The sequence below is a fragment of the Microtus oregoni genome, unplaced genomic scaffold, assembly GCF_018167655.1.
Source record: "Microtus oregoni isolate MIOR12 unplaced genomic scaffold, Mior012 000069F_ref0000032, whole genome shotgun sequence".
NCBI classification, from domain to species: domain Eukaryota; kingdom Metazoa; phylum Chordata; class Mammalia; order Rodentia; family Cricetidae; genus Microtus; species Microtus oregoni.
In genome coordinates, this window is record NW_024543976.1 from 1,499,980 (window position 1) to 1,523,736 (window position 23,757).

General features: G+C 36.4%; 1 protein-coding gene across 2 annotated transcripts in view; it reads right to left on the bottom strand.

Moving 5' to 3' along the window:
* Positions 1 to 23,757, bottom strand: part of LOC121440611 (WD repeat-containing protein 7-like) — a 284,512-nt gene that overhangs the window by 143,901 nt on the left and 116,854 nt on the right. For both annotated transcript variants that reach the window (XM_041641378.1, XM_041641377.1), the window contains one exon: positions 19,201 to 19,314. In XM_041641378.1, coding sequence (XP_041497312.1) covers positions 19,201 to 19,314 — 114 coding nt within the window. The remainder of the gene's footprint in view (positions 1 to 19,200; positions 19,315 to 23,757) is intronic.

A 23,757-nucleotide genomic window follows, 5' to 3' on the forward strand; every position in this document is an offset into this window, starting at 1 on the left:
GATAGGAGACATGATAAGATGACAACATAAATCTTCTCATAAAAATACATTAAAGAAAATTAAAATGCAAGGTACAAAGTGAAAGAAGCATTTAATGACTGATAAATTTCCAAGTGTACAAAGATCTTTTGCAGTTTAAAATGACAAACACCACAATGGAGAAATTGAAAAACCACCCTACACACACACACACACACACACACACACACACGCCAAAAACCCTAAAAAAAAAGTTTTGAACATGCCTTTCACAAAAGAAGACAGACATACAGTCAAACTCTTACACAGCTAAGAGTACATCCCTCCCCCATGAATTCATCAACTTTTCTATCTGAAAAGAGTGTTTTGTTTTAAGACAGGATATGGCTATGTTGTTCCTGAGCTCATAATGCTTACTTCAATAAAAACCACTTTTTTTTTCTTTTTTTTTTTTTGGTTTTTCGAGACAGGGTTTCGCTGTGGCTTTCCTGGAACTAGCTCTGTAGACCAGGCTGGTCTCGAACTCACAGAGATCCGCCTGACTCTGCCTCCCGAGTGCTGGGATTAAAGGCATGCGCCACCATCGCCCAGCTAGAAAACACTTTAAAATAGCATGTGAAACTACATAATCTTATACACTGTGTGCATAAGCTAAGCAACTCCAGTCTTAGGTATACAGTCAGAAGGAAAACTATATTTAAGTATATAGATGATATGAGTAACATGTTCATAGCACTGAGATGTTTAATGTAGGAAAAATTCTAACAACCAAAATGCCTATTGCTAAAATAAAGAACAGACTTTAACTTATATAAATCATTGTACTACATATTTAAGTATAAAAATGATCTCTGATAGTTTACAAATGTTGTATCACCTTACAAAAATAAAACAAGACTAATGATAATATTGTTTAAGCATCCTTAAAGATGATTACTGGAGAGAGAAAAAGCAACTGTGATCTTATTAAAATAAATGTTTTCCTGTGAAAATGACTGTCAATAACAGGAACCAAAGCTATAGCCCAGACCACTTCAATATCTATGGAAATAAGTCTACTTGTTCAATTTTCTCAAATAAGCTAGGGGAGTGTCTGTCATCTCCTCAGGAAGCTGAAGCAGGGGGAATGCTTGAACACAGGAGCTCAAGGGTGCATGAGATATTTCCAGATCCACTGTAGTACAAATGGGGGAGGAGAGAAAAGAGAAAAAAGGAGGAAGGTCCTTAAACAAGAAAAAGGCATTATCTAATTTAAGCTATTTTTGTGAGTAAAAGACAAGGAGAAAAATATACCTATGTAGTATTATGTTGTGGCTTAAAATATGTTAAACTTCAAAGGTGTATCAAGGGACCCTAACTGGTGACCATGAAAGTTACTGGAGAATTATTCCAAGGAATCCTAATTAAAGACTATCTTTCCAGAGAAACTGAATAGTCATACATCCTGACATTTTCTATACTGTCACAAGGGTTTGGGGACAACATCAAGCCTCAAGTTCAGAATTCTTCAACAAAGAGAATGCTACACCCCATATAAACCTGTTTGCTGAACAGTAATGGGCCAAAAACATAGCTTAAGATACAGAGATGTCTGGGCCTGGGGAGACAGCTCAATAGTTACGAGGACGTTCTTAACCAGGGTTAAGACTGCCAGCCGGGGAGTCTGGGTTTGACTCCCAGCCCTCACCTCAGGCAGATCATAACTGTCTGCAACTCCACTCAAAGGGCATCTCATAATCTGAATCTGACACCTCTGATCTGATGCATCTGGATCTGAAACCTCTGGATCTGAAACCTCTGGGTCTGACACATCTGGATCTGAAACCTCTGGGTCCAACACCTATGGATCTGACACATCTGGACCTGACACCTCTGGATCCGATACCTCAGTCTACAACAGGTATAAATGCTCATGTGCATACACCCAAGGGCAGACATGCACAATATATAATTAAAACTAATAAAAATAAATTAAAAGGGAGATGAACAAATAAGTAGATAATTAGGGATATAATTAATCTATTAAGCTGGAGACAATCAAATGGTGAGAGGATTGCTTGGGAGGGTGCTGTTGGGCCAGATGGGAAATTCTTTACAGAAAGCATTTAAGACTTGAGTGTTATATGAGTAGAAGACAGGTGGATGACAGAAGACAGGAGAGGTTTGAATAGGAAGATTCCATGAAGAGAATTATAAACAATTATGCAAACAAAAGAATGAAAAACTAACATATTTAGGTACCTAACAGGAAAGAAAGGAAAAAGGTTAAGAAAGGAAGCCATGGAGCATGAGAGTTATTTAATGATGGTCACAGAAACCACTCAAAGAAACATCTATGACAAACTTTACGTCAAAGGTACACAGGACTCGTTGACACACCAAAGCACCAGGGTAAAGAACATGACTTCTGTCTTATTTGTAAAGATCCTTCTCACAGCAGAGAGGATTGGAAAGTGGTATGTCTCCATTGTTAACAGTGAGTACCAAAGTTGTTGATGTGGGTGGACTGCAAGAGTGGACAGTAAGATTTAAGAGAGATGACTGACTAGATTGTTAACTGGATTTGGGAGCAGTGGGGAAGCAGCAATAGGCCACAGACAATTCCTAGGTTTCTAACTTGAATATATGGTAAATGAAAATATGTACCACAGGTCAAGGACATACGTCAAGGAAGTTGTTCAGGTATTAGAATTGATTAAACTTTGAAATGCTATATATTAAGATAATCTGTTTATAAATGGCCAATAAGCAACTGGCCATCCCACAAATAGTTTCCATTTTCTCTAGACTATAAAGGGATTCACTGCCATGGGTAGCAAATGACGACCGTCCTCTTCATATGACTTTTACTAAGAAAATAAGAAAGTAAACAAATAAGTGTAGATCATTATAGATTTTGGAAACAAAGTAAGATGTGGTATAGAAACTGACTTCAGTGAAGGGTTCACTTCTGATTGGACCACTTGGGAAAATCACTGGTGAGACCTAAGGCATCAGCTGGACTTATGAAGTTTGGGGAAAGAGAAAACTATACGCCAATTTCCCCAACAACCCTGAATTGTTCATAAACAAATAAGCGCTAAAGTAGTTGGCATAAGAGAATTAACAAGAGAAGATAGCAGTGAGCAGACCTCGTGAGAAGAGTAAGGAATTCGAATCTAAGACTCCAATGGAACAGTCATTGGAACTGAAACAAGAGTGGCATTTTAAAAAGATCACTCGGTGTAGAAGATGGTTCACTGGGAGACATGAGCAGAAATTAGGACGAGAAAACTGAAGTCATTAGAAATGGAAGTGGTGTTAGGTAAGCTGATAACAATGGGTTTAAAGAGAGACGGAAAAGAGGGCTTGGAAATTACTTTCAAAGCAGGAAAAGACAATAGGGGTTGATAACCAAGAGCTATGTTGGATATTCATTGATAAGTGGTTGAAGATGAGGACATTTAAAAAGTACCCCTCAGAATGATGACTTTTAAGAAATAAGGACCTGAGGTTTGAAAGATGCTCAGTGGTTAAAGGCTTATTCTCTTCGTCAGAGGATCCACACCCACTTGTGACTTCAGCTCCAGGGCAAAAGATGTCTTCTTTTAGCCTCTGGGGGCATAGGTGCTCAAGTGTGCTTATCCACCCCTACCCATAAACCCTCCATTCCCACACACAAGCACATAATTTTTAAAATTAAAGTTCAATTAAAGATAAGAAATAATATAAAAAGAGAAGGCTCTAAAAGGAATAGAGAAGGACACGAAAATCATAATAACCATGTCCTGGGAATAAAGGAAATTCTCCTCAGAAAGCAGTCAACAGGGTCAAGAATAAGAAATTCCTATCTGTCCACTAAGCTGAATAATGCTAAACTCAGTGCCCCAGTGATCAGGTTAAGGATTTGTGTACTGGAATGTTGGGCAGAAGGTCAGTTCACAGAGCATTTGAAGGAATGGATAACTAATGAGGAAGCATATGCCTGGTTGGGAAAGAAAAGAATTTCTTAAAAAGGATTCATTGTACTTGGAGAAGACATCGCAATTTCAAAACTTGGAAAAGAGATATGAGACAAAGCTAAGAAACAAGCAAGATGCAAAAGAGAATATTTAATTATCCAGCAACCAATCGGAAACATGAAGATAACATCTGAGGAATGTTAGTGTGCACAGCTTATTTTGCAGGTCAATATCAATCGCTTCATATCTATTTGTGTGCCATATTCTCTTCAGCTTTTCAGACAGTACCTGGAACAAACTAGATTTTAGAAAGTATGTAGGAAAAGAGCAGTAAAAATCCAACAATTACTGCCCTTTATTAACATGAGTTACTACAAAGTCAGTTTGGATGAATCTATGAAAAGTAAAACAGAAGATGACAAAAAAAGTTTGAACAGTAAACACTAGAAGCCACTTATATTGGGTACTGTATAGCCAGGCTGCTGAACATACACTTAAACTAAATCTTGCTAGTAATGGTATTATTATGTTCATATTCTGTCGGTGGACATTCAAAAATGCTGAGAAAAACTATATCCCACTTCTTCATCCTGTTTGGTCCTCACACTAATCTATCTCAGTTCAGCTAGCCCAGCCAGTTCACACAGTACAGGGACTTATGAATCCCTGGATTATATACCCCTTTTCTGCTTAAAACAAGCCAAACAGTCTGAATGAAAACCTAAGAAATTCTTTCAGAAATAAAGAGGTAAAAGGCAGAGGTTTAATGACATGTTCCTATGTTGACTGCGTTTTGATTTCTTTAGAATGAATTCAGACAAGCCCAGAGTTTTCTTCTGTATATAATCATCATAGCACAGCTTTTTAAATGCCCTTGTTTCTGTACATAATTCTATGTTATAACATGAAAATATTAAATAATCTCAGCATCTTGTCTGAATAAAACCAGACCTTTTTTCCTCTACTTTTTTATTGTTATCTCAGTCCTAGACTAGTCACATGCCAATCTTTAATGTCTTTAATTTTTACAAACAAACAAAAACTGTTCAATTGAATATTACTACCTTTGTTGGATGAATTTCATCTCAAATTTTCATTTTCATTTTTCAAATAAAAATCAAAATTCTCAATATGTAAAGTAGTCCTCTAGTTAATTTTTCACTGTGTTTCTCCTGAGTCCACTCAAAATAATTTGATAATATGGCATTTTAATACACTCATCAAAATTAGAGGCTATACAACTTGTTTCAAATTTTATAATAGCAAGTGTTAAACAGATTCAGCTTGTGACATTTTTACTTAAATCTGTTGGTGATTAGAGCTGATGAGAAACATTAATAAATCCAGTAACATTTTCTACACAGCTATTTTGAAATGTCAGTTATTGCTAATCAATGGACTTCTTTTCTGACTGATCAAATGACTCACAACACAGTTACAATGACTGATTTTTAGATCTCTTCACAGGTTATAGCCACAGAAGCCTTGATCCAAATAGTGACTAGCTCTGTGGATTCACATCTCTCCAAAGGGACATGGGCAACTGTATTAATGGTAATAGTTCCATTTGTATTTCAAAAGCAAATGATTAAATGTGATCTCCTGTTTAGTTAACACCTTCAAATTAATTTACTTCTTAACTGCACTAACATCTAGTATTCAATCATGTTGCTCAAATAGTATCAACTCAAGGACAAGCTGTTTGTGTTATGATAGATGTCAATTGGTCAGTGAACCACAAATTTACTCTTAGATATAAAATTCTCAGAAAGTTTGGTGACTGCTGTGGTTAAAATCTAACAATGTGAAAAATACTGAACACAAAATTAGGAATTATAACACTGTTAAAACCCCAGTTAAAATAGTCCCAATAAAAATGCTATCATTTTAATTGGAAATTATATGCCAATAAAAGAATTCACACAGACAAACGTGCTAAACCAATCCTCCAGAAGTGTTAGTTGAAAGGCTCCTTTCAAAAGATGGAAATTGTTACAAAGCATCAATTGCTTAAACTACAATGAGTCTTTCTGCTCGGACTGCTGCTCATATTATCCTCTTCACTCATGACTTTATGGGGAACATGACAAGAGTTACAGAAAGAATATTTTTATTTTAGCATTTGAAGGGGCTTCAGATTTCAAAAGACCACATACATATGTGGTTGTTTTTATACAATAGCTCCTGCTGGATATGGTGGATGGTTTCTCAAGGGGTAATTAAACGCAAATTAAAAGGTTCTTTGATCTCCATATGACTGGCTGGTGAGAGACTCACACTGCAAAATGTGTAGTGACAGGGTTTGCCCTAACCCTCTAAAATGAGACCCAGCAGGAGCCCTGTCCAGCGGCTGACTCATGGGGCCCAGCACTTCCCAACAGTGGGGAAGGCTAGTTGGCTGGGAGTGGCAGATGGTCTCATTTGTTGTGTATCTTCACCCTTCACTTACACTGAGGTGAACCCTGCCACAGGTGAGAAGGGAGCACTATGTCTGCACCTGCCACTTCTACATCAGAAAGAATCAACGCTAGCTCACAAAGAATATGGAGGGAAAAAGAATCTGTTCGGTTGGCTTAGTCTCTAAACAGAGTGTTCTAAGCAGACTGGGGCCACTTGGTTTATAAATATCAATGCTTTCCAACTAGCTTTCATATCTCCTACTCCTTAATTTTCCTTAACATTAAGCTCATTAATCTTTTAAAGCATCTCGCTAAAAAGTAGTCTCAGAAAGTATAAAGCATATTTATAAATGTGTATGCTCCTCCACTCGCTTGAAGAAATGGTATGAAAAGAATCAAGAGCAAGTATCTGAAAACCTAATAGAATTGAAATAATAATACCACAGTAAATCGGCTTCTTAGTTTTATATCATGAACCAAATTTTCTTAAACGAAAACTTAAAATTAAGACTGTTGAGGGCTCCAACAAGACCTACTTCACTTCACCGTTGTGCAACCTTCAAAAATAGAGAAACTCGAGGTTTAAATGTAAGCGAGCATGCCTATTTTCTCATAAGTATACAATGGGTATTCACCCTGATAATCAGAGTAGATACAGTCATCAGTGTTAGTTCCATATATAGTTGAAATATGGATAATTCCTGATACCCATAGACAGATAGTGCACATCAACTGATAACACAGACAAAACAAGTTACTTCTGAAACCCTGAAGTGACTACTGCTTTTGTTTGCTAATTTCAGATAAAACCTATACTACAACTCAAATATTTCAAGAAAAATTTTAAACCTCTTCATATGTATATAGCTTAGGCACAAGAGCATAAATGTAAAATCCGCTATTTTCTACCTACACTGTTCATAAAAATTAGATTTCAGTAGGGTATCTGGAGCATTTTTTAGGAATACTCTTATGAACAAAATATATCTTTGAATTGACTGCCATTACAAACAAGAGGCTTTATGTGGACTTAACAATTGTAACAGAGATTTTGGAGTTGATGATTGAATAGAGTAGCTTCCTACCTAAGGGGGTTAGGTTTTCATTAACAGCATTGGCTTGGTGATCATATTCACAGAACTATAACAATAGGAGGAATAACTCATATACTGAACAGAAACGTAAGATTTCCAATCCAAATCATGAAGAAAAACCAGTAAGTTATAAACCAAATTTGATGAATATCAAGTCCTTTTCCTAACTCAGGAACACTGGAATGAACCACAATTTATGTAAAAAGTTGCAGTTAGGTAATTGCTATAGGTTAGCTTCTTTAGGAAAGAGATTTAATATTAGAATTATAATAGCCCGGTAAAATAAGAAACAGTCCTGAGTACCTCACGCATCACTGAGTGGTAGGCTGGTTGGTACTGAAGAATATCACTGATACGCAGTAGCAGTTACAAATGCAAGAGGAAGGGGTCTGGAAACTGGCCCTATAGACTACCATTGAAAGACAGCAAGAAGACCTAGTGGGGAACCTCACTTTCTTCCTCTGGAGGTTCAGGACTTCTGGGTAATGAAAATTATTTGTTGAATAAAAGGTATCAGGTTTGTAATGAAGAATTTTTATTCTTTCAAATTTAACAATAATCTCTTTTAAAATGATAAACAGTGTAAGAAATAAAAATCAGCTACTTCCAAGATACCATACTGACCTAAGAATAAAGCCTCATCCTTCAGTGCCAATCTGGCAACTTTGACAAAGTCGCTCTTCTATATATAGGGCTGGACAATGTTTCTAAGTTAGTAAACTGTTTTATGTCAAAGCTTTCCCAGGTCTTCCCACCTCTAACACAAACAAAGGAACTTCTTACCTATTCCATCCTTAACTGGATCTAGTGGTCTAAACTACCTTATATGCTCATGTTTGTTGTATGGGAAGGTAGATATAAAATAGTGGCCTGTGTTTAAAATTAATTATCACCTTTTTAACTACAGGATGGCTTTACAAGAAGGACTAAAGAATGCATTACTACAAGGGAAAGTTTATGTGGAACTAAACAGATATTCTTGAAATTTCTTTTAAGTGATAATAAGCACACTGAAAAACAAAGATGTAGGGGACACAGAGAACCCCTGCAGCGAAATCAAATTCTCTTGAGTCCTTATAAATTGGATTTGCAATTCACTAATTATTTTAAGACTATCACTAATTAAAAAAGAAAACTCGATTGATTTTTCATACTATCTCAGTTAGTATTATCCTTTCTACAACAGTCCACAAGGAGAAAATATGCTTGGATTTATGATTATCTTCATTTCAAATAATTGTTAGCTTTCATTTGTGATTAAAAATTTAAATTAAGGGTTCAAATCTTTATGCCTGACAACTGATTTTCAACCAAGAAATCAGGCTTCAGTCGTGGTAGCAAGTATAACTACCAAGTATCAGGAAGACTCTTAAAAACACAACATACATTTGAAAACCTGTTCCTCCACGTTAACATGCCTTGCACAGTAGAAGTATTACTCATGGCTGTGACATGAAGCCTGTGAGTTATGAGACACTGTTGTCATTCCTTTTGTGAATTATGACTTTTTGTCATATGGGTTTGATATCAATTATAAGGGTACTTCACCTAACATACAGATATATAATAGCGTGCCTCGATGAAATGCAATTCATTCTTATCTTAGAGGCATTATCACGCAGCTCACAAAGGACCAGGCTTAAGTTCATCTTGAAGGTTATTCACTTACAGGGAAAGAGTATTTTTCCCTTTAAATGTTGTTCCTATATTCTTATTAAATTAAGAATGTCTGTGGGTTACCAAACTCAACAAAGGGAGTATATATGATTAAATGTATAAGTCAATCTTGTTTATGCATTGGTGTGCTTATTGGTATAGTTTCATATTTATACAAAATAATTTTCTCTATTGAGTATCTGTGTTTATTAAACAGGAAGTCTTTTCTTTAAATTTAAAATATTTCTCATACTATATAATAAGGTAAACTCGATTATATTAAAATGAAAAACTAAAATTTCTGTATCACACAAAAAGAAAATACATACCACAATATTTGCATTTTCCTATTGTATGTTTTTAAAAAATAAAAATACAGGAGAACTAGTTTCAGGCAAATTCCTTCCAATCAAAAGTCTACAATATAGAGACAAGCATCCTACATTCTAATCTTAATTTCACCTTTTCTACTGCAATCAACTGTTCATTTTCTTCTACTATAAAGTGAAATGATAATGAAGATGTATCACATGAGTCTTTATAAGGGTTTTATGAAGTCTAGACCACAGTCTCATATATATTAGGTATCAAATAAGCACTGGTGTGTTATGTTGTTATTAAGTCACCATTTTTAAATGCATCAATATATGTGAGTTCGCTAAGATTACATTAATTACTACATATACTGGCCTAATACCTTTTAGAAGTGTTACACCCAAATATCCTATACATGTGCACTTAAAAATAACAGTGCTCTGTTTAGAAAATATCATTAAGAAAGATCTGGTGCCAAGGCAACCGTTGATTAAAGCAATTCATGATCCAGATCCTCTGATGCTTTATGATATTTAATTCACTTAAATGTACAAACACATTCTTGGGTAAAAATACATCAATATTAAGTCAATTGGTCATTTATAATAGCCTAAGATTTGTACAATGAGAAACGGAACATGTAAATGGCATTTAATAGCCATCCTTTCTCCTGGCTCACCCTTGTCTTTGTCTCTCAGACGCTTTCTCAAGCAAGCATTGTCAGTCCACTCTTTCGGAAAAATAACCCCAAATATCTGCATGTGACAGACAACAGAAATCACGTTTTCATAATGTTCCTAAGTGGAAGTACCCACTCACAGATGTACACTGGCATCTCTTCTTGAGCATCACACACTCATCAGGCTTCCTGTAAAAGCTACATTCTTCCTGGAGCCGTCCACTTTCTGGAGCCACACACTTCTTCCCACTACACAAACCACCTTGCTTCTGCAGTAGGCCTCCAATCCCCAGATTAGACACTGGCTACTCTACTAACCTCTGGCTCCAAGAAAGCAACAAGAGAGTTTGTCTTTCTCCACCCAATGGCCATGTGGCAGGTACCATAGCAAAGGATGAGAGCATACAGAGTGGAGGGGAAGAAACAGCAAGTAAGCAGGGACTCACAGGCTGTCGTGAAAGCAGAACTGGCATCTCCACTGCCCATAAACTGAAAGGCCACTGCAGACCACGTGGCAAGAGGACACTTGGAAATGTTTCTGCTTCAGAACCCACAATAGGGGCTCCACTTTCTACCCACATTAAGTTATAATGCACAAAGACTCCAATCTTTTCCTGTTTTTTTTTCAATTAAATCCTGTATATCACAAGCTATTCCTAATTTTGAAAACATGTCTTCCAAGAGGAGAAGACATACCATGAATGAAAATCAACTGTGACTAGTTCAATAGAGCTATCTATATTCTTATGTGTGTCTCCAGCCTATTTCTTTACAATAGCAAGAGAGTGTCAGAAAAAATAGCCCATGATCCCTCACTATTTTTTTTCAAACACGTTTTCAGTCATCAAACAGCAATTAAGAAGGGAGTTAGTTAAAAGAGACATATGCCATGTAAGTAAAGGAAGAATACAGTGTCTAGGAAGTTATTAAATACATAGCAAATGATAAGTGCTACCTGAAATAGAGGAAGCCTACAGATTCATTAATTCAATTAGTTAGTTATTAAACAATTGATTAAGGAGATGTCACATAACTAGGCATTGAGGTCATGCCATGTAACACATACAGGTTAAAATACAGGCCTGTAAATGAGCCTCATAGGAAGTGACATGCTTAAACATAAACAGTGCATATTATTCTGCAAGGGTACAGGAAGCAGCGGAAGAGACTGTGGAACAGAGATTGAGAAGGACTGCATTAAGATGCCCATGACTTAAGAGGGACATAAAAGGAATCCTGGAACATCACCACCATAGGGGAGAGGATAGCAGCCAGGCAGAGGGACTCAGGCAAAGAATGAACTGAGGTCACTCTGGGGGAAATAAAGTCTTGTAGTAGCTGATGGCTCTGGAGATGAGGGGAATCCCTGAAGGGTCTAAATACCTAAGAAAAGACTTTGGAATCTCTGCTATACGGAGTGGGCAGTTAGTTATTAGCAATTAATAAGAGCTCAAAGTGATGACAGGCTACTGAAATTCTCAGGATACTAGATGACTACTATTGGAAAAGGGCAAGAGATAGAGTCAGGAAGGTAGCTGTAGAACAGAACAATATAAATAATTAAACGAAACAAAACAAAGAGTTTAGGCCTAGGATGCTTCTAAGGAATGAAATATTTAGGAGAAATATTTTACATAAATTAGTACCAACTACAGTTGGGCACTGTTGGAGATGACTAATTATGCCATTAGTGATGGCATTCAATTGAACATAAGTAGAAAAGAGGGGGGGTATGCTTTAGGAAGAAATAGCAAGCAGTTTCTTTTGGACGAGGCTTTAGGTACCAGACATGGATTAGACTAGGCATGGAGCTTGCAGATGCAGATTTGAGCATCATTACTATATAACTGGAAGTTGAAATTTTAAAATTAAATAAGTGTCAAAAAACAGATATATGAGAAAAGAAGTCAGCTTCACATAACAGCATACTTGCTATGCTTTTGTCAGAATTTGTCAAATACCATGTTTAGAAACACTGTGTTTCCTCACTAATATACAACCAAGGCTGAACATTAAAAAAAACATGCTTTAATTTACATTTTCTTCCTCGAGTTAAAAAGTAAAACATAGAAAGAAAAATAATTAAGAAATAGATATTCTACTCAGAAAACTATAAAATCGCTACTTTTGTTGGTATCTGTTCTCAGAACACTTCATGGTTAATAACTAACAGCCTTAGTAACCTGCATAAGAGCTTGAACATGATATGTCTGTAGTATGGTAGCATTCTAAGTCAAAGAATGTAACAGCAGTTTACAAAGATTTAATCCTCACTCCTCATCAAGGAAACTTGTCTTTGCAAGAGAAGAAGACCATTACAGAAAACCACAACCAATCAAAATGCAGACTGGGAAAGCCAGTCTCAATGGATACATTTACAGAACACTACTTGACCTAAAGCTTAGGAAACATTATGGAAGAGGGGGTGGAAAATTGTGAGGATGATAGGAATGGGAAATTTGTTGGGAGATTGTCTTTCCTAATACTGTCAGAAGCTCCACCCATAAACCCTTGCCAACATGGCTTCCTAAACATGACCTGAACAAGGATAATGCCAATAGGCATGCCAAAGTGGGCAGGAGGTGGGGAGGGGCAGAGCATGAGATCTCAGCACTACACAAATACTACAGAAACTAAGGAATGGTCAGAGTGGGAGAAATGCTCTTCTCCGGGGAAGAGCACACTAGTTGGTTATCCTAAACCATACGATCACCCTGAAAACACACAAGTCATCTTTTACAGACGGAGCAGGTTATATTTAGGGAGATATAGACATATATCTACCTCTAATAACAATTAATGAAAAAACAGAGGCCATAAATTGGAAAGAGAGTACAGAAAGACATATGGGAAGGTTCAGAGGGAGGAAAGGAAAAGGAGAAAGGAAGTAATTATATTGTGATCTCTAAAGTAAAAGGAAAAAGCAGAAAAAAAAAAGGAAAAAGCAGGATGCAAGGTTAAGAACTGAAAGGAAAACGCTGTTTACAGGAAGTCACACACATCCGTGTGTGTACCTTGCACTCCTCTTTACACTGCCAATTATAAGTTTAAAAATGACAAAGGCAAAGGCCACAGGTATAACTCCCCCTAATTACAAAGTCTCTTTTCATGCTAGGAAAGCAATTTTGATCTCTGAATAAATAATGCACCTTTTTTTTCTAATCAAGCCTATCTAGACTTTAACATGGCAAATTTCCCATCTTTTAGTCAGAAAAAATGTAAGAATATGTCATGAATAGGGCCTTTAGAAAGTAGTCAAATGAGCAAATCAATATTTAGTCTCAGACCAGACATTCTTTCCAGCTTTATCTTAACAGACATGTTGAGACTTTAATACATGAATATTTGTTAAGGTGTCGGGTTTATAGTGACAACTTCAGAACAGCAGGCAGAACAATGAGCTTTCAATTTAACGTGTATATAATAAAAAAAGGCTGTAGCAACAACAAAAAATGTTTCTATTTGCAATCTTATAACAGTAGTCCTAAGTAATGCTGGGAATTTTAAAGAAGAAATGTGTGATGCCCCACCCCTACCAAAGCAGAGAGTATTTTGGCCTCACTTTGATTTTCTTATGGTGCTGGGAACTAAACCTGCACCTTTCAACATGCTGGGCAAGAACTCTACCATCGAGCTACATCACCAGGCCTTGCTTGTCTACCTTAATTATGAACACTGAGACAGGAAACTACCACACTGCTCATCTAATTCTGTAAGCATAGTGATAGGCTGTGATATCATCTTACTTTTTAAAAAAAGAAAAAATCCTCCAAAATCATTCCCTGAGAATGTAAGACACATAGGCTCGTAATTTGAAATCATGTGGGGCTCACGTAATGCTCTAAAGCTATTAGCAGTCAAGCACAAGGCCCTGCAAATGTCCTCTGTGCAAGCTTGTTTCCTTGTTCACAGACCTAGTAAGAGTCATGTCCAATTCTTTATACATAAAGACTTTTAGCACAGTGGATGCATCCCACTCTTCTCCACCTTTTCTCTTCTGTAGCGTATCTCATCCTACAAAGTGTACGTTTAACTATTATTTTTACTGTCTGTTGCCACTACTAAAATGTACATTCCATGAGTTAATATATTGTGGCCTATTTTATCAATGACATATTTTAAAGAACACCAACACTAGTGTGAACCAAAGTCATATACACTAAATTAATAAGACTGCCAGAGATTATTCAAAATAGAGCATATATAGAAATACTACCTTTAATCATTGCTAGGTCTTTTTATGAAATCATAAAGAGACTCTTCTACCCAAATCAACACATAAGGCTGTATGACACCAGGTATTAATTACTTAAGTCTGTCATAAAGAAATGACTGGGTTTTTTTTTTTAAAGAAAAAGGTAAAATAAAAATCTCTGATGTCATACCAAGAAAAAGGACTTTGATTCAATAATTAAAATGGCATATATGCAAATTTATAGAAATATACATTACTTTAACAAAAATGGATTTCCTCCCAGATATACAAACTAAGTAAAACAAACATTAGTAAATAATTAGGCCTAAAATATATAGTTAAAAATGCAACTGAGATGGAGAGGTAGGCACAGACAGGTGCTCACAGCACTAGATTTACAGCAATAGAAAACCATGCAAGCAGCACTTGCACGTCAGTAATGGGGAGGGAGATACTTGTCTCTGAGGTGGGAACTAATAGCAGTCAGTTATAATTTTACAAAAAAAACCCCCTAAAATGTACAAAGTTAATAGGCCCATTCCAATGTGTTTCTCACAGATGCTTGCTTCCATTTTGAGCAGCTGAACCTGTGAACAATCTTACCTGACAACGTTGGTGACTTTTGACACTTTCTCACTATTAAATGTTCAATTGTGTTCTGGTTTTATTAAATAAGAGAGAAGACATTAAAGACAAATACAGCAATTTCCTTAAAGGGATACATGTAGGTTATTAACAAAGCCCTTCTAAAATATTTTTAGTTTGAAATTTTAAACAACTCATCACCCCATTCTCACTTAGAATGCCAGCTTTACCATGAAGATACAGGATAAAGGAAAAGGATGCCACACAGAACGCATACTCAAGAATCAATCCTGCTTCATCTAAATTTTTTTTCTATGGAGGTCAGTTTTTAATGAGCTCTCTCTTATTAGTACAATAATGTCATATAAAATCATAATAATGCAACCTTTAAAAAAAACTATAGTGATAAAATGACTTCTAGAGATATTCTCTAGACTGCCTTGCTCAGCCATCACCAGAGAAGCCTCCTCCTGCAGTAGATGGCAACCAAATACAGAGACCACAGCCAGCATTATAAAAAGAACAAGAAACTTTGGAACCCCTGAATGGGTTGTCTCCATCAAATCCCTCCCCTCAGAGCTCAGGGAACCCCATGGAAGAAGAGGTGGAGAAAGCTTAAGAGACAGAAGGAATGGAGGACACCAGGAGAATAAGGTCCTCTAAATGAACATGATCAAAGCTCATATGAATAATAAATTAATAAACAAAACAGACACATTATTAACAATATTGATAACATAGTATATCTACATAATATATACAGAGTATATATACATAGGTTATAATTCTAAGAAAAAGTATATGAACAAAAATAAACATACAGGCATAAAACAATTTTAATCCAGAAATTGTAAATAATCTGGACATAATATTAATATTATATTATTGGGGAAAAAGATCTCAGATCTTAAATAAACAGAACACTGGAAACACTGAGGTATTCTTTGAGAAAGAACATTTCCTATGTATACTATATGACATGAAACTCATAGAAAGTAAGATTTAATATTTATTATATAAAATGCTGACCTACCAAAATAAATGTGATATGTAACTTGAAGCACATAATTAAAGGATGGTAAGTAAATCTGGGGTGTTCACACGCACACGGCACCACACTGCAGCGCTGATCAATGGGTATCAGGTTGAAAAAGAAAGGTAGAAATAGCAGCAGCATATTGTTTAAATGACATGGTAAAGGTTTAAATCGTCTCAATCAGGACTCAATTTTTTTCCTTCCAGTTTTTCCAGCTGTTCTCTTCCAATTAAGTACTCTTCATTTCAAATACATTTAATTAGTTCCATTGATCAAAGCCCACACTTAGGAGGCTTTCTCCTGGCTGCCTCACGTCTGCAAGGAAACCACCAACAAAAGGAGCTGGATTCAGCTAAAATGTCTTAAGACAGCACTCATCCCTCAGACATTCTCTGCCAAAATTATCATTTCAGAAACAATCATCCTTCCTTTAGCAAAAACAGGAAACTATATTTTGTATTTCAACTGGTAAATGGTCAAATTGCTTCTAAGAAAAGTATCAGATAACAACAAAAATAAAAATTAAATAGCTATCTACATTAACATAAATCCAACTCATTTTGTCGTGATATAATTTCTAGTTATTTTATGAAGAGATATTATCAACAATTGACTTAAAATAAACAAAACAAATGAATTGCATATTTTCCCCACAGGTACTGGCGAAGCTGGCAGCCTTTCTTCCACTCTGCAGTACTGGGACTCAACAATACTGCCCATCCCAAAATAAGACCGTGCTCAAAATGGGTTTTTCTTGATGCAGCTACCGTATTTTCCATAACGCAATTTATATAGGATTCTAGTCAATAAAAAGAAATATGGTTTTCTTCTAAACTGTCACAAAAATCTATATCACAGCTTAATCAAGCCGCACAGTCTAAAGGCAACCTGAACAATCAGGAGACGGCAGCGTGCTCACTGCTCTGACAACATGTTAACGGAGGCTTTTTTTTTGGTTATTTAAAGACTTTGGATATTGAACAATCTTGCTGCTAGTACCCATGGCATGAAGCGAATAAATCAACTGACAGAAGCCATTCGTCACACACATTTAGCCAAATTAAACAGATTAAAATACATGGTAGGCAGAATGAATTAATTCTCCAAATGAGACTTACATTAAAACGGCATTAAACTTGAAAGGACACAATTGTGAGCTATAACACAATCTCATGTGTTTGTAATTGCATACTCTAAATTTTCAATTAATTTCTTAATGTTTACTTGAGTGCTCTCAATGATCTTTATTCTGAATGTTCACCGATCTGTTTTACTACTGCAATGGCAGACCCTCCTTTACAAGAAATTAAACAACTACTTTTTATAGAGGTCTTTACCTGTCTAGGGAATTAAGATAAAACACATCCATAGCACTGTTTAAAAAAAAATAAAAACAGGAGCTAAAATGTATCTTCTTAAGAAACGTCTACAAAGGAAAGATATGTTTTAGTAGTTATTGAAACAAATTGTACTAGCTGTTAAATGGCAAAAGACTTCAGAAAATGTGGAGGTCCCTAAGCAGACATATTTAAATTAGATGCTATCCTCACCAGAAAACTTACATGTTAAAAAACAAACAAACAAACAAACAAAAGGCTGGTCATCCATTCCAAGTGTATAAGATACCCAAGATTATATACACATAGGTAACATTATACAGACTGAGAAGGTGATAGCTGTATATTTAGGAATATATATGTGTACATGCATGCTTGTATATATGTTACAACAGAGAAAAAGAGGCCATGAATTTGAAAGAGAGAAAGTGGGAGAATCGAAGGAAGGAAGACAAAAAGGGAAAATGTTACAATTATAACTTCAAAAAGTAAAAATTATTATATTAAAAAATGTAACAACGAAACCACATCATCTCCTACTTAGGAAAAATGTATTCAAAGTCACTGCCTACTACGAGTACAGTTCTTAGACATAAGTTTTGCAATTATCTAAAGAAATCATTGAGCTCTTTCACCTTCTTCCCAGTGGGAAGAAGTCAAAGAAAGGCGTTCAGATGGTAACAGTAATAGACTTGCTACACTGCTAAGAAAGAAAACTCTATTTTTAATTTTTAGTTAAAATTTTTACTCTTTTCTTTGAAGAGAAAAGGGTTTACTTCAGCTCACATCTTGCAGTCCATCATCCAGGGAAGCTGGAATAAGAACTCAAGGCAGGAACCTGGAGGCAGAAGCTGGCGTAGAAGCCATGAAGAAATGCTGGATGGATGCTGCTTTCTGGCTTGCTCATCATGGTTTTCTCATCATGAATTCTTTTTTTAAAACTGTTTTTAATGGATCTAATTTTTTTTCCTAGTCACCTTCCTTTTTCTCTTCTCTCCAAAATTTTATTCTTAAAGCTTTGTGGACTAAAGGGTGTATATACTGTGTGATTCACTGGATCATACTATAGCTTCCATGCCAAGACTTTGTTTTATTTTGGTGGGGGAAGTCACAAGGGCAGAGGAAGGAGGCGAGTGGATGGAGAGGAGGATGATCAGGATTCATGACGTGAGACACACAAAGAATTAATAAAGAGCTAACATAAAAATTGAGTTCTTATTTTCTGGTGATACTTCTTTTAAAGTTGTTGGTGAATATTCACATTTCATAGAAATTAGAAATTTTGGTCACATTTTTAACTACTTTTAGCCGTCTGGTCCTAAACAACAATAACAAAATCTTTAATCTCAATAAAACTATTCAGTATTTTATCCTCAGTACATTCAAAGAAATTGAGCACAATGAATGTAGAGACTCAGCCATTAAAATTAATCAAAATGATACAATGGCAGGCTAAATACGTCATATTTGAGCTTTGCAAAACTTGCTGCGTGTCTGGTTCCATGACAGGTAATACAAGTAAGAGATTCGATGCCCACTCCCAGCTAATAGCTTTAAAAGCAGCACTCAGTTCACTTCCTCGACTGCAGTATAAAGAACGTGTGCACTTTTTCTTATGCAGTCTATAATATATATATATATATATATATATATATATATATATATTGCCACTACAACTTAATTATCCTTGAATTCAATCTTGTAATTGCAGAGGCTTTCACAGCCTAATGGGCATGTATGTGCCTCTACATGTTCCAAGGCTTTAATAATGATTCTAGCTTCACAATTAAAAGGTTTTCCACAAAATCAAGTCACAGCTCATAGGCTCACTGTCACAGTGACATGTGTCATCCTGGACCAAATCGACAGTTCCACTTCGAGTCTCCAGCCATCCCTCAAAAGATGCAGCCCCAGTCCATGACTTAGCCAACAGTATGAAATACTAACCAAAGCTCCAACAAAGCACATGGTAAACCGTGCTTACCAGTAGTGATGTCATCATCCACAAGGTCATGCTCCTCTTCCTGGACTTTGGCTTCCGGTCCTGAGGTATCTGGAGCTGCTGCCATAGTCTGCATGGCTTCTGTAGTGACTCCAGCTAAAACAGGCAAGAGCGACAAGATTTCACTTTACAGAATGACAGAAACAGAGCAAAACTTGTAAAGCTGCTGTTTACTCCAAAGATAGTCTGACAAAGTAGAGCACAGAGATAAATGACTAAAGCACTCATCTTTGTTTTATTATTTGTATGGAAGGATGTACGTGGGTATATCCTGTATTTAAGTTTCAACCAACAACTGAGAAAATCAGCCCCCAAATGGTGATGTAAATTATATTTTTTGATTAATTTGCAAGATATTCATCAGTATGGCTATAGGATAGGATTATTTCAGTTCCCTCTCCTCAGTTGCTCAAGGTACCATCTGGGGACATCTCCCTGGACACCTGCGAGCCCCTTTAGAGTCAAGTCTCTTGCCAACCCTAAGATGGCTCCCTTAATTAGGATATATATTTCTCTGATCCCGTATCCACCCTTCCTTTATCCCAACCATCCCCTTCCCCCAAGCTCCCCCCAAGCTCCCTTCATCCTCCCCTTCTCACGTTTCTCATCCCATTTCCCCTTAGCCCCATGCTACCTCACCCCCAAGTTCCCAGTTTTTGCCCGGCAATCTTGTCTACTTCCCATATCCAGGCGGATTACTATATGTTTTTCTTTGTGTTCACCTTCTTATTTAGCTTCTCTAGGATCACAAATTATATGCTCAATGTCCTTTATTTATGGCTAGAAACCAATTATGAGTGAGTACATCCCATGTTCATCTTTTTGGGTCTGGGATACCTCACTCAGGATAGTGTTTTCTATTTCCATCCATTTGCATACAAAATTCACGATGTCATTGTTTTTAACCGCTGAGTAGTACTCTAATATGTATATATTCCACACTTTCTTTATCCATTCTTCCATTGAAGGGCATCTAGGTTCACCAAGACTTTGGCTATACTTATGCTAACTTATCTTATGCTATTGTATCACCATATCACTTATGTCATCTTATCGTCAAGACTTTTGCTATATTTATATTATAAACAGAATTGTACAGCACTCAGGTGGAAAAAAAGTACTATGGGAGTGTATTCATAACGTGGAGCTGGCAGGAAGGTGAGCACAATTGAAGGAGCTGTGCTATGAGAATTGTACTGCCTCCAAAGAAAAACATATCCCTCTGTGAAAGAATTAGGAGTGAGGAACATAATTATCATACCAAAAAAAGTTTGCATTCTGATAATTCAAACAATTGTCATTTTCCTGCATAGCTATCTTTACATTTCTGATAAAATATTCTGGTGTCAATTTGCATCTACCATATTATTTCTAAGTTGGCAATGAGTAACAACAGGCTTCATAGTGCTTTTACATTATTATCACCAGTCCATCATAGCTACTATAGAAGTAGAAATTCAAAACACGCCTTTTAAAGAAGTAATTTAATATTTGTTTAAACAGAAGCCATCCAAATGTTTTACAAACTAAATGCTATATATACCGAAGGGTTTCTTTTCTTCTGAGGTATACTGAGCTACACAATTGTTGGGAGCAGTGAGACCCCAGATCCTGAATTTCTTGTAATCCCCTGATCTGAGTGCCTACAGCTGCTCTGAGCACGAGACCTTCAGGAGTTCCTGATGGCAGGAGAGTGGTTTCTGGTGGGTTTGGCTGGGGCGTGGCTATCTCTATATAATCTGCCCCTGAACACAATAAAGGGGGCATTCTTGGGGAATTCAAGGATGACCCGTGTCGCTGTCTCTGTCTGTGTTTGTGTATTTTAACCTCCAGCCTGCTTGCCCGAAGCTCGCGAACTGGATGCCAGCGCACAGAGTGCAGACACGGGGGCGCGGTGCGTGGCACACAATTCCCCAAGCTTACCAAAAACACCAAGAGAGAAAAAAGCCTTAATCCGTTCCCCACCATCAGTGATGTCAATGTGGAATTATCAGTAAGTGATCACAAGACCTAAAGACTGAATTCGGAAAACAGAACACCCCATAAGAGTAGCATCATTTGCTTTAGAGGGTGGGAGGCTGGAGAGGCACAAAGGAGGTAAAGTACTAGGGGACAGAAAAAGGGAATAATAATCTCCAAATGTTCCCCAATGAAAAGAAAATGATGATATTACCACTCTACTGCAATATATTTATTATTGGGTTCAAAAGATCAATTTTAACATGAAGGAAGGATTTATTAGAAAAGTACTAATTATTTAATCAACACAATCTACTTGGGAAATAATCACAAAGAGAAGTGGATAGAAAGAAAAAGATAAATACATTCCTAAAGGACATATTGTTCAAATAATTTTTAAAAATCAAAGCTCACTTTTCATATAGTCAAATTAAAATATAACCTTTGAAATCTCATTCTTTGCTAACACACAGTAATTCTAAAAATGATCAGAGAAAATGGAATAAAAATATTAAAGCACAATGTGGACAGTAATGATGATTAGTATTTTCCTTTCCTATGAAATAAAGGGATTTGATGAAAGTGAATGTTGAGGCTTATAGGAAAGCCATTTATATTCATCCTATTTAAGCAGAGAGACAAACTGCTCAACCTAACACTACTGCTAAGTTCCAAAGCCAGAGCTGAAATGCAGGTTTTCTTATCTGAAACCCCAAGTCATTACATCACAAGCTCTCAACCAGAGAGAGAAAGAAAGGGAGGGGGGCTGTAAATTAGACGCTAGGCACCCCACATGACAAGAGAATATGTAGTAGTTGCCATTATCAATCTAGTCAAATTTATTATCACTTAATATAATTTCTAGATCTATTCATTTCTTTAAAAATTACATATTTTATTTTCTTACCAGTTTAATAAAATTTCACTGTGTATATGTCTTCTGGGGTACCAAGAACCTGGTGTTGGCATGTACTGGGTGAGGACCTCATGCTAAATGGTATACAGAATCGTCATAGCAAGAGTGTGGAAAGAAAGATCACACGATTGTACAAGAAGACAGAGCAAGCATGGAGTCCCATAAGAACTACCCCAATCACTTTCAGAGAATATCACCAATAAGTGACCAAATCTCACTGAGCTCTACCTTTGAGATGCTCCACCGCCTCTCAGTATTGCCACACTGAAGATAAAGTTCTTACGTATGAATCATCAGGAGGAAAGTACAACCCAACTCAAATACATATCTTTTACCAAATCAACTCCAAATGAATTATGGGCTTAAATATAAAATGTAAAACAATTAGAATTTTTAAATTAAAAAATTATTGAATTCTAATGTTAGACTTGACATTAAAACATAATCCATGCAAAGAAATATTGATTAGGTGGTCCTCATCAGGATTAAAATAACTTTTACTCTGCAAAAACCCTATTAAGAGGAAAAAAAGGCAAGGCACAGTCCAGAGAAATTTTTTTAAATCACATATCCAACAAGAGACCAGTATCTAGAGTGTATGAGAAACTTCCAAATCTCACCAGTGAGTCATTTAGTGGAATACTATGCAGCAATCCAAGAAGATGGAGCTCTTATCAGAGCTGATATTATTATATTATCCTGATATAAAGATATCAGGATAGATGCTGCAACATAAACACTAGAAACTTAAATAAAAGAAATTACCTCATCTTATGACACCAAACAGTCAAGGCAGTGAAATCTAATGAGACAGAAGCAGAGCAGCACATTGGCCTACAGATGAGAGGGGGCGGGGAACCAGGAAAGATGCTGGTGAGTATTGGGCTCACTTTCGAACATTTTTTTCCAAAGATGACTGTACTGATGGCTGCACAACTGTATGAATGAGCTAAAAGCTCTCTGAATTGTGTCTGCTTGGGGACACTGTAGGAAATAAATTATATCTCACTAAATCTACCTATACATACTGGGCTTTCTAACATTCTGTACCAAACAAAGCACCCATGCCACTGTGTGTACACTGTGGGTAGTCCCTGATCCCCACAAGTAGATGAAGAAAAAAAGAACAGGAAAGTATTTATGGAGGAGGAAATAAAATTCCCATGAGAATTTTCTTCTGTAAGAAAGACATAACTTTCTCTTGCTTTGTTGTTTTGAGGGAAACACAAGGCCTTGCACAATCTATGCTGGCCAGGAATTTGCAACACAGCTGAGGATGACCTTGAACTTTTGTTCCTCTTGCCATTACCTCCCGCATGCTAGGACTGCTGACCTAGATGAGCACCCTAACAACTAAATGACATCATCAACCCAAAATTGCATGCATTAAAAAAATATTTAAGCTGTGTTCCTGATTTTGCTTTAAGATAAAATTCGATCTTCTATGCTATTTAGTTACCAATAAGTAAAAAAGGAAGAGACCATCTTTTCCAAAAAGCTCTATGTCATAATTCCCATAATACTATGTAATGAGGGCAACCAATTCCCTAAAACTCTTTAAATGTTCTGGAAGAAAGTGAAGGCTAAAAGTGCTAAAGATAGAAAACCAAATCATAACATTCTCAAGTCCTTCAAAAAAGCTAATTTTAGCAGTCTATTTTCAG